This window comes from Furipterus horrens, unplaced genomic scaffold, assembly GCF_987537825.1.
Source record: "Furipterus horrens unplaced genomic scaffold, mFurHor1.1.pri manual_scaffold_3, whole genome shotgun sequence".
Classification (NCBI taxonomy): Eukaryota; Metazoa; Chordata; class Mammalia; order Chiroptera; family Furipteridae; genus Furipterus; species Furipterus horrens.
The window spans coordinates 156,680,367-156,695,634 of record NW_028327173.1 but is presented as its reverse complement, the minus strand read 5'-3'; the positions used below and the strand labels follow the sequence as shown (position 1 = coordinate 156,695,634).

Here is a 15,268-nt window from a genome sequence, read left to right as displayed (position 1 = left end):
AGAGAGCTTGTGTAAGGCAAAAGGATTTACCTATTGTCTGATTTTCCAATGTACAATTGTGGTCACATTTTCTAGCAAAATAAAACGTTTCCTCTCCAAAATAAACCAATGGAATCCTCTGAATAGTGTTCTAGCTGCATTTTGTAATCCATTAGTAAATCATGAAATCAATTTAGTGGTGCACCTCCTGCCAGCATTAAAAATAAACAAAAAAAGCTGAAGTGGAATAAAATAGAGAAGGAAATCTTAGACTGCATCTTAGTAGAAAGGGAAGTATTACTTCATGAAATATTTATTTCATTTTTTACATAATGTGTGTACTGGATTAGGATGGATTCTTTTTTTCTAATCCTCACTTGAGGATATGTTTATTGATTCTAGAAGGAGAGGAAGGATGGGGGAGGGGAGAGAGAGAGAGAAACATTGATGGTTGCCCCACCCCCACCCCCACATTCGTCCAGGCGGTTTTGAGGCCACAGCCTAGGTATGTGCCCTGACAGGGAATTGAAGCCTGTGACCTTTTGGTGTACAGACAACACGTCAGGCAACTGAGCCACCCCGCCAGGGATAGGATGGAAATGTTTAATGTTTGAGAGAGAACACTGCTCTGAAAGGCCCTCCTTTTCCCAATTACATACATCCTTGCATGAAGCCAGATTTTCTTCATATGCCATCAACTAAAACAGTTTGAATGTATAAAAGCAAGTATGAGAATTCAGCTGCTTTCTTTTAACAAATTGAATGAAAAAGCAGGTACGAGAATACAGCTGTCTTCTTTCAAGATTGAGTGTAAAAGCAGGTATGAAATTCAACTGTCTTCTTTTAAGCCACGCAGTGAAGATTTTTTTTCAAAACTGTGAAACAATTTCTCTTCTAATTTTTTTCTTAGAAAAATCAGTCAATTAAAAATTTTAAATGTTATTTATGTTAACCTGTTTATTATTTTTAAAAGACTTTTAAAAATTTTGCTTTGGTTACTAATTCGGTAAACATCAATTGATATAACCCACATACAATAAAGCGCTTTCGAGTTCTCAACAATTTGAGAACCACTTGTCAATATGAAACAAAGGAATTCAGGTCTGACTCCTGGCAGGTCTAACTCGCTTAAAGGCTTTTCTAGGGACCGTGCCAAGCACCACCCACTCCACCGACACCCGGACCGTGTGAATCCTTGCCAATAAGAACAGATATTGATGAAAGGGCGGGGTTTGTCCACCGTGTGAACGTATAAGAATCAACAAACACAAGTTCACCCTGCACGCAAATACTAGGTCACAGAGAGAAAAGAGCTTTTTAGCGAGTCTTTGCGACACTGTCGTGCTTCGCTGGTTCAGTGCCGTAAAGACAGTCACAGAGCAGCCCCCAGCCAGGGAAAGGAGAACTTGCGCGGCAATGGCGGACATGGAGGACCTCTTCGGGAGCGACGCCGATAGCGATGCTGAGCGTAAAGGTGGGGTCGACTGGGCTTCGCGGGAGGGGCGCGTGGCGGGACTTCTGCGGCCAGAACCCGACTGGGGTCCTGTTCCAGGTCTGCGAACGCTACGGCGCTACGCGTTGCTTCCACTCCTGCGTCAGCGCCCCCTGCACTCCAGGCGGTGCCCAGGTTCCTTCTATCCAGCCTTCCCCAGGAGGAGGAACTGGAGGTACAAGCGTCGAGTGTGCGCCTCCAAATTTTTGGTGTTCATGGAGCATGCGGTGCCTTGGGAGCGTGTGGAGCGAAAGGGATACGGTGCAGGGGGTGGACGCGCACAACCTTGGGGTCCTGCTTTGACTTGTCTTGCATAGCTAGCGCAGAGTAAGGGCTGTTTGTTAGTGAATGGGAATTGGGTGTTGAGGAATATGAGGAATAGGTGGACAAGTTTACAGAAGCGCTGCGAATGCCCTTTTGAATGAAACCACGCAGCCATGGTATAATGGAGAGTTTGAGATGTCTTTGGATGGGTAGAAACAATAGTAACATGCATCTTGCAGTATTTTCCCATTTATGGAGTTAGCTGCTTCTCTGGGCTCCATGTTTTACTTTAAGTCTTTTTTTCATCTTACTATTAGATAATAGGACTGTAGGATTTACCTCCAAATCTGCCCTTGAAGGTTGCCGTTGGTCCTTAAGGTAGTGTGGATGTTACAAGGTAATTCCTGTTATGCCTAGCATGTTTTATTATCTCCCTGTGCTGAAAGAGTTGTGGAAAATAACTATGCCTGACAAATTTGTTGCCACAATAATGGGTAGAATCCCTATCTAGGCCCAGACTGTTTCTTTCATGCACAGATGTGCCAGATAGTCTTTAATTTCTTCCAACAATGTTTTTTACTTTTTATTGTATAAATCCTGCACCTCCTGGGTTAAATTTATTACTAAGTATTTTAGTCTTTTGGATACTCTTGGAAATGGAATTGTTTTCTTAATGTAATTTTTCGATTGTTTATTGCTAGTGTAGACAAATGGTTTTTGTATGTTAACCTTGTATCTTGTAACCTTGCTGAATGTATTAGCTCTAATAGTGTGTGTGGGTATGAATTCTTTAGGATTTTCAACACATATGATCATGTCATCTGTGCATATAGTTTTACTCTTCCCCTCCAGTTTGGATGTCTTTTATTTATTTTATGTTTTTCTTGCCTAATTGTCCTGGCCAGAACTTTCTGTACAGTGTTGAATAGAAGTGGTGAGTGGACATCCTTGCTTTGTTCCTGATCTTGGGGACAAGTCAAGTAAAGTATCTTTGTATCACCATTTATCGTCACTTGACCCTCTTCTACTTCCCCAACCCTCTTTTTTGGTAATCACTATACTGTTGTCTGTGTCTATGAGGGTTTTTTTTGTTGTTGTTTTTCTTAATACCTTCAACTTTTTCACCCAGCCTACCAACAGCTGTCAGTCTGTTCTCAGTATCTATTAGCCTGTTTCTATTTTGTTAGTTTATTTTGTTCATTAGATTCCACATATAAGTGAAATCATAAGGTATTTGTCTTTTCCTGACTGGTTTATTTCACTTACCATAATACTCTCCAGGTCCATCCATGTTGTCACAAAAGGTAAGATTTCCTTCTTTTTTTATGGCTGAGTAGTATTCCATTGTGACAATGTAGCATAGCTTTTATATCTATTCATCTACTGATAGACACTTGGGCTGCAAGGAACAAAGGGGTATATATGTTCTTTTGAATTACTGTTTCAGATTTCTTCACATATATTCCCAGGAATGGAATCAGTGGGTCATAAGGCAGTTTCATTTTTAATTTTTTGAGTTAGCACCATACTGTTTACAGTGACTGCACCACTCTGCATTCCCACCAGCAATGAGTGAGGGTTCCCTTTTCTTCATATTCTTGTCAACACTTGTCATTTGTGGATTTCTTGATGATAGCCATTCTGACAGGTGTAAGGTGATATCTTATTGTGGTTTCAATTTGCATTTCTCTGATGATTAGTGACTTTGAGCATCTTTTCCTGTGTGTATTCGCCATTTATATGTCTTCTTTGGAGAAGTGTCTGTTCAGGTCCTCTGCCCCTTGTACTTCTGTCTGGATGAGTATTTCTTCTTTATTTCTTTGTTGGACTTCCCTTCAGTTCATTTTTTTGGAGCTTCTGGTTGTTTTTTATAGTTTTGAGGTAGATGTATTCCTCCTTAGCCGTGAAGGGAGATGCAGTCTCCATCTTGGCCAGAAGTCTCTATTTATTTTTATTTTTTAAAGATTATTTATTTTTAGAGAGAGGGGAAGAGAGAGAATTTGAGAGAAAGAAAAAGTAATGTGTGAGAGATATATAGATATGTTGCCTCTTGTGTGCCCCCAGCTGGGGACCTGGCCTGCACCCAGGCATGTGTCCTGACTGGGAATCAAACTGATGACCGTTTGCTTCACAGGCCAGTACTCATTTCACTGAGCCACACCAGCCAGGGCCTGCCTGCCTGCCTGCCTGCCTTTCTATCTATCTATCTATCTATCTATCTATCTATCTATCTATTTACCTATCTATTTATTTATTTTTAATTAATTTATTTTTTCTTTCCCTTGCCCAAGGAGCTATATCAGAAAAATACTGCTACGAGAAATGTTTGAGATTTTGCTGCCTATGTTTTTCTTCTAGGAATTTTATGGTTTTGTGTCTAACATTTAAGCCTTTAATTCATTTTGAGTTTACTCTTGTATATGGTGTAAGAAGGTGATCTAGTTTCTTTTTTTTGCATGTTTCTGTCCAATTTGCCCAGCACCATTTGTTGAATAGACTGCCTTTTCCCCATTGTATGTTCTTGCCTCCTTTGTCAAATATCAGTTAACCATAAAGGTGTGGGTTTATCTCTGGGTTCTGGGTTCTGTTCCATAGATCTATACATTTTTATGCTAAGACCATGCTTTTTTGATTACTATGGCCTTGTAATGTAGTTCATCAGTAGTGTGATTCCTCCAACTTTGTTCTTCTTTCTCAAGATTGCTGTGGCTATTCTGAGTCTTTTTGGTTCCATATAAATGTTTCGAATATTTGTTCTAGTTCTGTGAAATATGCCATTGGTATCTTGATAGGAATTCCATTCCGTTGGATCTGTAGATTGCTTTGGGTGGTATGGACATTTTAATTATGTTAATTCTTCTTATCTATGAACATGGTATATGCTTCCACTTATTTGTATCTTCTTCAGTTTCTTTTTTTCAGTGTCTTATTTTCCAAGTACAGGTCTTTCACATTCTTGGTTAAATTTTTTCTTGGTATTTTATTTTCTTTGATGCAATTGTAAATGGGATTATTTTCTTAGTTTCCCTTTCTGATAGTTTTATTATTGGTGTATAAATGTGCAAATGATTTTTGGATATTTATTTTGTGTACTGCTGCTTTACTGAAATCATTGATTGGTTCTAGTAGTTTTCTGGTGGAATCTTAAGGGTTCTGTATATATAATATCATGTCATCTGCAAACAATGACAATTTTATTTCTTCCTTTCCAATTTGTATCCCTTTTATTTTTCTTGTCTGATTGATGTGGCTAGGACTTCTAGTACTATGTTGAATAAGAGTGGTGAAAGCAGACATTCCTGTCTTATTCCTGATCCTAAGGGAAATCCTTTTAGTTTTTGCCCATTGGGTATGATGCTTGCAGTGGATTTATCATATATGGCCTTTATTATGTTGAGGTCTGTTTGTTCCTTCTGTTCTCACTTTGCTGAGAGTTTTTATCATAAATGGGTGCTAGATTTTTACCAAATGCTTTTTCTACATGTATTGATATGATTATGTGGTTTTTATTCTTCATTTTGTTTATGTGGTGTATCACATCTATTGATTTGTGGATATTGTATAACCTTGCATCTCCTGTGAGTCAGGAAGTGTGCCAAGAGCTAAGCACAGACACAGAGACCTACCATCAACACAGGTTTATCAAGGACAGCAGAAGATAATTTCTTTCCATATGCAGAAACCATGAATCGTCTTTTTAGGATTCACCCCTTAATTTACAAATAAGTAAACCAAGACTCAGAAGATGAAGTGACACTCTCAAGTAGCTGCCTCAACACTGAGAGAGTTCCATGTTAGGTGAGATAAAGTCAAGCCCTTTAAGCCAGCCCTTCAGTAATCTGCCAGACAGTTAAAAACTAACAACCATGATTCTTTTGATTGATTGATTGATTGATTTGAGAGAGAGAGAGAACAAACTGTCGATTTGTTTTTCCCTTATTGATGCATTTATTGATTGCTTCTTGTATGTGCCCTGATTGGAGATCAAACCAACAACGTAGGGGAGAGGGGTGGGTGGAGGTGGAAAAAGATAAAAAGGGGATAAATGGTAATGAAAAAAAAGTAAAAAATTAAAAAAACAAACAAGAAACACAGCAACATCTCATCTGGACAATGCTCTAACCAACTGAGCTGCCCAGTCAGGGCCCATGATTTTTTTTGAATGAGGTCCTTTCTGCTCTCTCAGTATTGGTGTGTGTACCAGAAATTCAGGCCGTTATCTTCAAGGCACCATTGAGCTGGTGACTGGGTGGCAGGCCGTGGTTGGGGGGTGGCAGGTGTGTGTAGGGTATTAGAAAACACCACAAAGTTCTGGGTCTTTTGTTTTTTGTTTTTCTAGAAGTTTAGCTAGTTTTTCCTGTTAAGCATTCTCCTGGTTGTTACAACTTGTGGTTAGTTTCAAGAGTACCAAGAAAATTGATGCTAAGTTTTTGACATGTGTTTTCATTGCTTTTATGTTGGAATGGACTTTTGGTGTTCTTTACTCTGTCTTATGCTGACATCACCCAGTGTTTATATGATTCCATAGATTCTGATTCTGGATCAGACTCGGATTCTGATCAAGAGAATGCGGCTTCTGGCAGTAATGCTTCTGGAAGTGAAAGCGATCAGGATGAAAGAGGTGATTCAGGAAAACCAAGTAATAAGGAACTGTTTGGAGATGACAGTGAGGATGAGGGAGCTTCTCATCGAAGTGGGAGTGATAATCGCTCTGAGAGATCAGACAATAGATCAGAACCTTCTGAGCATTCTGACCATGAAGACAATGACCCTTCAGATATAGATCAGCATAGTGGATCAGAAGGCCATAATGATGATGAAGATGAAGGTCATGGATCAGATGGAGGCAGCCACCACTCAGAAGCAGAAGGCTCTGAAAAAGCACATTCAGATGATGAAAAATGGGGCAGAGAAGATAAAAGCGACCAGTCAGAGGATGAAAAGTTACAAAATTCTGATGATGAGGAGAGGGCCCAAGGATCTGATGAAGAAGATAAGTTGCAGAATTCTGATGATGATGAGAAAATGCAGAACACAGATGATGAGGACAGGCCTCAGCTTTCGGATGATGAGAGACAACAACTGTCTGAGGAGGAGAAGGTTAATTCTGATGATGAACGGCCAGCAGCTTCTGACAATGATGATGAGAAACAGAATTCTGATGATGAACAGCCACAGATGTCTGATGAGGAGAAAATGCGAAATTCTGATGATGAAAGGCCACAGGCCTCAGATGAAGAACGCAGGCATTCAGATGATGAAGAGGAACAGGACCATAAATCAGGTAATTCATTTCTGAGAGTCAAAATGGGTTAGTAGAAGCATCTAGAAAAGATATATCCCATTTATTCTTTTTGCAGTCTCATCTTAGTACCCTATTTTTTCTCTCCTGCCCCTCCATTTCAGCCTTTTCTAACTATACATTTTGGTTTTGAAAAATTTTCCTAATCTGTGTATTATTTCTGTTCCCCTTCCATTTGTTAGTTGATGATAGATCAGGAATAAAATATTTTAAAGACGACACTCTTAGAGAAGGATGTATGGTGCGAGAGGAGTTATATAATGAATAGAGGTGCTTCCACTTCTGTGGGTGACTGAAGAGCATGCCTCAGGTGAGAATAGATTTGCTTGGTGAAAAAAAAATACCATAGGGTACCTGTACCTATACTGAGGTGTGAACATCATGTTTCAGCTTAGGTTTTTTAGTTACAAAATATGATTATTCAGAGATAATTAGTCTCCAAGTTTACTCAAAATAAATTTATAAGAAACTAATTTATAAAAATTGAATTTCAAAATCGTTTCAAGAGAATCGACTATTTCTCTTCTCATTGTATTCTTCCCTTGGGGAAAGTCTACATTGAGTGCCAATTTATAATAGTCAGAAGGTTGCTTGGAGAACATAACATCCAGAAAATGAAAAAGAGCTGGATGATCTTAGTGAGCTATGATAGCTTGAAGCCTGCATTTTACCCTAGGAAGATGTGCTTGGGTCACATACTCATTTGCAAAAGCATACTGGAAACATACAGATGACCTTTGGCTCTGGACCCCCTTTTATAATAGTCATTTATACTGTTCTGCTCAAGTTAACACATTCTTCATGTAGAATATTTTTTAAGATGTAGAGATCTTGTTTTATTATTATTATTATTATCATTATTATATAAAAGTTACCTTGATTGGGTTGGAAGTCTTTCAGAAGTAATATCTGGATTGCTTCATTTCTGTAGGTGATTGATTATAATTATATAGTAATCCTGTTTTCTTAGCTTAAATATCAGGGGGAGGGTTTTTTTCTCCTGTAATACACACATAGTATTAAAGACTGCATTTTGTCATTCCTTGGGAGAGGTGGTCAGAAAATTTCCCGAAATGTATATACCTCTATATAGACTATAGGACTACAGTAAGTGTTCAGTAACTAGTTCTGGGTAGAGTTACTAGTACTATTATCAGAATCATTAAGGGTTATGTACTACTTCTCAAACACTAGCAGACTAGCCTAAGACTAGGGTCATAGTAGGGAAGGGAATCTTGTAAGATGGTCATTCTGCTTAATTCTTAACTAGATCTAGAGTATTTCAGTTGATTATCTTAAAGTTTACAATTAGGTAAACAGTTGTACCATCTAAAACATGTGTTTTGTATCTTCCATTGCAATATTTTTACCTTTCTTTTTTGTGATGAGTTATAGATAAGTTTAATTGTAAGTTTCAGTACTGCTTTTCTCATTCTACCAAGTTTTTCTGCTTACAGAAACCAATGTTCTTTTTATTTTTATTTTTAAAATTAACTACAGTAAGTTGATTTTTGTGTATGTATGTCTAGTTCTTTTAATGTTAACACGTGTATAGATTTGTGTAACCACCACCACCCCAGTCAGGATACAGAACAGTTTTGTCACCCTAAAAAATTCCCTCATAGTATCCCTTTTGTAGTCACAGCCTTCCCCCACCTATGACCCCTGACAGCTACTGGTCTGTTCTGTCACTAAAGTTTTGGTCTTTTTGGGACTGTCATTGTATAAATGGAATCAGATGGTATGTAGCCTTTTTTCATTCATTTAGGCTTCTTTCGATTAGCACAATGCTTTTGAGATGCATCATAATTGTTTCATGTATCAATAATTCCTTCTTAGTTGTTACTGAGTAGTTTTCCATTGTATGGGCGCATCACAGTTTGTTTATCCCCAATGTTATTTTTAAAACAAAAAATTCAAAGTTGTGATATGACTGTTATTATGCAGAACCTCTAATTTTACTCGTACAGAATCTGCAAGAGGCAGTGACAGTGAAGATGAAGTTTTGCGAATGAAACGCAAGAATGCAATTGCATCTGATTCAGAAGCGGATAGTGACACTGAGGTACCAAAAGGTACTTCAATTTTCTTTTTTATGTATTTATTTCTACTCTTCTTTCTGCATTTAACTATAGTACATGCCCAGTGTGGATACATTTAGTGTGCATAAGGAAGTTGTACAAATACGAGAAACTGCTATACTGTTTCACTTGACAAACCTGTTTCTTCCTTTACAGTTAGAATTAATCTGTCGTTAGGGGCTGAGGCTCTGGTTCAGGTGGAGGCGGCAGTGTTCATGCTTCAGTTTGAATGACAGTTCCAGAACAGTGTGTTCTTAAGTTCTTAACAGGTTAACATCAGATAAAGTACCTGGTTCTTTGAGCTGTGGGTTAGACGAAGGGTTCATAAAAACCAGTGTTAGAGAAGATAGATTTGTTTTAAGGATAAAAGATCTACCTCTTCATCTCTATGGATGACTATTTCAAATGGCAAATTACTGTGCAATAAAGATATTAGTATAGAAGTTACAGCAAACCATTCTGATAGTTTGAGTATGCACAGTCATTCTGCTGAATGGTAAACAAGCATTAAGTAAAATAGCTTATATAAATTATCATAGGTAACATAAAACTAAAGCAAACATTTATACGGGCAACTAGAGAGGAAAGGACAGCTGGACAGAACAGCATGCTTTTTGAATCTATAACTAGTAGTTATGTGCATAGACTTTGAAATTAGATGGTCCAGGTTAGAATCTTTGTAGCTCCACTTTCTAACTATATGATTTTGGTCAAATTAATTATTACACTTCAATTTTCTGATCTGTAAAAGGGAGATGATACTAACCATCTTACAGGTTGTTGGGAGAATTAGATTTGTTCGTTCTTTCATTTTGTTTGCAGTTCCTTCTTGAGAATCTCCTGTGTATTAGTAGTGTTCTGGACGCTGGGAATATAGAAATGATCAAAACAGAGGAAGTCTTCTCTCTTGGAGTACTCACCATCTGGTCGGGTCAGGGTAGGGTAGGGAGACTGATAATAACACAGTAAGTAAATTAAACATATAGCATGTTGGATGGCAGTACGAACTAAGAACAAAATCCAGAAGACATGAGAGTGTTGGTGGGTGGGTTGTAGTTTTGTGATTTTTTTTTTTTTTATCGTATAGATGAACTTTTTAGTACGCTGACCTTCCTTGTCTCCTTTTTATTATTATTAAGATTTAAGTTTTAGACCAATTTAAGTTTCATGGCAAAACTGAGGGGAAAGTATAGAAATTACCCATACACCTATACATGCATATCCTTCCCCCTTATGAACATTCCTTACAAGAGGGTACATTTGTTACAATTGATGAACCTACATTGACACATTGTAATCACCCCAAAATACCAGTTTACATTAGAGCTCACTCATGGTGTTGTCTGTTCTGTGGGTTTGGATAAATGTATAATGACATGTATCCATCATTAAAACATCATATCAAGTAATTTACTGCTCTACAAATCCTTTTTTGCTCTGCTCATCCCTAGCTGTCACTGATTTTTTACCGTCTCCATAGTTTTGCCTTTTCCAGAACACATAGTTGCAGTAATACAGTATGCAGCATTTTCAGATGGGTTTCTTTCACTTAATAATATGCATTTAAGTTTCCTACACACCATTTTATGGCTTGACAGCTTATTTCTTTTCAGCACTGAAAAGTCTGGAAGTAACAGTTTATCCGTTCACCTACTGAAGGACATCTTGGTTGCTTTCAAGTTTTGGCAATTATGAATAAAGCTGCTATAAATATGTGTGTGTAGGTGTTTGTGTGGACATAAGTTTGCAGCTTCTTTGGGTAAAATATCAAGGAGTGGAATTGCTGAATGTTTGGTAAGAGTATGTTTAGTTCTGTGAGAAACCACTAGACTCTTTCAAAGTGGCTGTACCATTTTGCATTCCCACCAGCAAGGAATGAGGGTTCCTGTTGCTTCCTATTTTTGTCAGCACTTGTTGTTGTCATGGTGCTGGATTTTGGCCATCCTAATAGGTTGCCTCTCCTTTTTCAGTGGTCTGCCCTCCACTTTGTCTCAGTAGCTCACAGTTTTACCCTAGACTATATCATCAATAATTTTAACACTTCTGACCACCCTCCTATCTTGCTGTTCACCCCCTATTCTACCCACCTTGGGTTATTGATTTATTACAGATTATTGTTGTTTGCCCATACCTAGGTGAAGTTCTGCTTATGAGGAGAGGGGCCTGGGTAGACAGACCTGTAATTTTATTATTTTTATTTTTTTAAAGGCTTAAAAAAAAGATTTTATTTATTTTTAAAAAGAGGGCCTCCAACCCAGTCATATGCCCTGCCTGGGAATTGAACCGGTGACCTTTTGGTTTGCAGGCCAGCGCTCAATCCACTGAGCAACACCAGCCATTTTAAAATTTGACTATGTAGAGAATAGGCTGGTATGGACTGTTTAAGCCACAAATTTGAGTATATGGACTGTAAGAGGACATTTAGACTCCTGGGGTTGAAGGAAAGTAGAATAAGGATGCAGTAAATGGAGAAATTAGGGTCTCCTCTGCAGCTTTGCCTTTCACTGGATTTGCCCCACCCCCTCTCCACAGACACTGTAGTCAGATCTCTGAGAGTCAGGTTCAGAGTTGTGTTTGGGTAGTTTCCTGTTACGGTCCAGAAACCTTGGGAATATGTTGAAGTGATAGCTTTGAAGAACCTTTATTATAGATATTAATAATACTTGTGCATCTTTCTCCTATATTGAAGATAATAGTGGAGCCATGGATCTCTTTGGAGGTGCAGATGATATATCTTCAGGTAGTGATGGAGAAGATAAACCACCTACTCCAGGACAGCCTGTTGTAAGTAAAATTATCCATGTGAACTGGGTTCAAGGTTAATTTAAAAGTTTCTGAGAATAAGAGTCTCTTAGGCCAAGAAGAGGAAGTTGAAAGCTGAAATACAGTGTGACAACAGAATGAACAGATGACTTTCTTAGTTATGTAGGAAACTCCACGTTTTAAGGGGGAGTGGAAAAACTGACCTGGCACATCTATACTGTCGTAATAAAAAGGATTGTACTATTGATACATACATCAGCTTCGATGAAGCTCCAGGGAAATATGCTGAGTGAAAAAAAAAAAAGCCAATCCCAAAAGATTACATACTCTTATGATTCCATTTATGCGACATTCTTGAAATGACAAAAATTATAGAAACAGAGAAGAAATTAATGATTGTTCGAGGTTAAGGAGGGTTGAGGGCAAGAACCTAGTGGATGTGACTATAAAAGGGCAAGTGAATCTCTGTGGTATGAAAATGTTCTGTATCTGACTCTGTTAGGGTTAGCTTCCTGTTGTGATATTATACTACAGTTTTGCAAGATGTTACCATTGCGGGAAACTGGGTTAAAAAAGAAAGAGAGAAGAAGAGACGAGAGAGAGAGAGAGAGAGAGAGAGAGAGAGAGAGAGAGAGAGAGAGAGAGAGAGAGAGAGAGAGAGAGAGAGAGAGAGAGAGAGAGAGAGCACGAGAGCGAGCAAAGGAGAGGATCTGTAGTTTGAGAACCATTGATTTAAATGTTTTTCTTGTTCATGCCAAGAAGTGTATTGTATGCTGTGTTGAAAATCTTTGATCTTGATTGGTAGAGTGACTTCATATTGAAGTGTTGACTAATTTCTCACTTCCGTTGGTGTGTATGTGGAAGACAGATTTATCACAAGAGACTTCCTTAATGTTGGTGCTTCTGAACTGATCTTGTTTCCCATGATGTTTTTTGGGTGCTGGATGGGTAGGAATGGGGATTGCTTTAGCCCTGTAATGATGATGTCTCAATATGCTCTTGCTACCTAAGTAATTAAAGTGTGGAAGCTGAGCTAGACCATATCTAAGACCCCATGAAGCTCTGAAAGTTGTTTTTTTTGTTTGTTTTGTTTTTTGCTAGGATGAAAATGGATTGCCTCAGGATCAACAGGAGGAGGAGCCAATTCCTGAGACCAGAATAGAAGTAGAAATACCTAAAGTAAACACTGACTTAGGAAATGACTTGTATTTTGTTAAACTGCCCAACTTTCTGAGTGTAGAGCCCAGGTAAAGGAATCAGTTAAAAGTGTTTCTAAATGTTGGATAGAAATACAGTATGTGGAATGTTGATATTTTTCTTACTTTACATGAATGGACTAATCACAAAATGGAAAACTGGCAATGTATCTCTGAAGAAATAAATTAAGCATATTCTGTGATAGAAAAAGTAGAAACTATTATATTGATAAAGGAGATTTTTAAAAATTTTATTTTATCATTATGCTATTACAGTTGTCCTGACTTTTCCCCCTTTATCATCCTCCACCCAGCACCGTCACTCCCTCAGGCAATCCCCTCACCATTGTGCATGTCCAGGGGTCATGCCTATACGTTCTTGGGCTTCTCCATTACCGATATTGTACTTTACATCCCCTTGGCTAAATAAAGGAGATTTTTAATGCTTGTAATTGTTTTTAGCAGTTTGATACTTAGTAATTAACAGGCATCATAAGCCTTTGGGTGTTTTTGACTAGTACAGCCCTGAAAACACTGAAATTGAGAGTATGAAATTTGCTAGAGAAATGGCAACTGTCTATTGTGGATCTAGAAAAGCTAATAGATTTGGACAGTTAAATAGTATTTGTGGGTATTATTCACTAATAACATGTAAATAATTGTGTGATTTAAACTTTTTTCCCAAAGCAAAATGATATGGAAAGCAAGAGCATGTGTGGCCTATTCCTTGAAGACTTATATAAGAATAAAGAATAGTTTGAATAGTTAGCCTTGCTTGCACTCTGTATTTTAAGTAGTGTGTATTAACACCAAATTTCAAGAAAATGCGATAATTTGAATATTTTCTTGAAGTTGAACATGAAGATGTTTGGCCATTATGAATTTTAATCATAATATATTGATTTTTAGTATAGTAGTGCATAGTAATAGATGTTATAATATAGCAGTGATAATATTCATTTCAAAATATGATAGTTTATTTTAAAAATTTCTAGACCTTTTGATCCTCAATATTATGAAGATGAATTTGAAGATGAGGAAATGCTGGATGAAGAAGGTCGAACCAGGTTAAAATTAAAGGTACCATTCCATGTTTTACTCCATTCTTTTTTTCTTTAATAAGGTAAAATGTGGCAACCCTAACTTGAGACTTGAGCCTTTGAAAATGATTTTTTTGGAGGTAGTAAACACAATACAATACACAGATGACGTATTGTAGAATTGTACACCTGAATTTTATATAATATTATTAACCAATGTCACCTCAATAAATTCAGTAAAAAAGAAAAATATTTTATCAACAAATGAATTTTCTTCCTTTTCAAATTATTTTTTAGGAAGAAAATATATAGCTTTTGCTCTGTAAATATGTCACTTTCTATTACTTTTTCTGCTGTTATATTTTTTTGGTGCTTTTAAAAAATTATTAGCTACTTCCTTCAAAATAAATAGTACTGTTTGGTGTTTTGAACAACCATCTCCCTGTACTGTGGGTTAAGTTGTAGCAACTTCCTGCAAGAGTACTGTAAATTCTTCAGGATCTTTGATCTATAGAAAAATCATATACAAAAGGAGGATTTGTTACTCATACGTAACACCCTTATCACTCTCTTTATATTCTTCTGATTGCTCCTACTAACTATTTATTGTACTAAATTCCTATTAATGCTTGTCTTTGATACCCTGTGCTGTCTTGTTACATATGTCCAAGGAGGGCCTCTGATCTTTCTTTAATTAAGGTGGATATAGATTAAGCAGATGCTTTTGCTGAGTTGTACCAAAGAACAAGAAGTAGTTTCACTCATTATTCTAAAACTGGAGCTGAGGCAGAGTTGCCTCACACACCCTAGGCTCGGTTGGAAGCTACTCTGTCCAGCAGAGTCTTCGTGACCACGGCGGAACAAATTTTACCCAAGACACTTTATTATGTCTGGGGGAAGGAAGGTGTCTGCCTCTCTAGTGGAGAACACCAATTAGACCTTCTTCCCTCATGCCTTTTATTGAGGACGATACACATCGGAGATACAAGGTCAAAATTCATGAATCATCAATAGCTTTTAGGCGTTTGGATAACAGTTGACAATGACAGATTACATGTACCAGTACAGAGGGCACAGTGACCAGTCTGTGTCAGGGTCTATCAAACATCTTGACGCCACACTGGCATTAGGTGCAAGGTTTCATACATTTC

The 15,268-nt window shown here is 37.6% G+C and overlaps 1 protein-coding gene across 2 annotated transcripts in view; it reads left to right on the top strand.

Annotated features, from left to right (window-relative positions):
• The first annotated feature begins 1,335 nt into the window (after positions 1-1,335).
• The window catches only part of LOC150016491 (RNA polymerase-associated protein LEO1), a 28,675-nt gene continuing 14,742 nt past the window's right edge, over positions 1,336-15,268 (top strand). The window contains exons 1-6 of one of the 2 annotated variants that reach the window (XM_090270606.1): positions 1,336-1,453; positions 6,264-7,019; positions 9,008-9,112; positions 11,808-11,902; positions 12,983-13,128; positions 14,073-14,157. In XM_090270606.1, coding sequence (XP_090126732.1) covers positions 1,396-1,453; positions 6,264-7,019; positions 9,008-9,112; positions 11,808-11,902; positions 12,983-13,128; positions 14,073-14,157 — 1,245 coding nt within the window. In that variant the 5' untranslated portion in view covers positions 1,336-1,395. The remainder of the gene's footprint in view (positions 1,454-6,263; positions 7,020-9,007; positions 9,113-11,807; positions 11,903-12,982; positions 13,129-14,072; positions 14,158-15,268) is intronic. The other variant, XM_090270605.1, reaches the window with a different exon arrangement.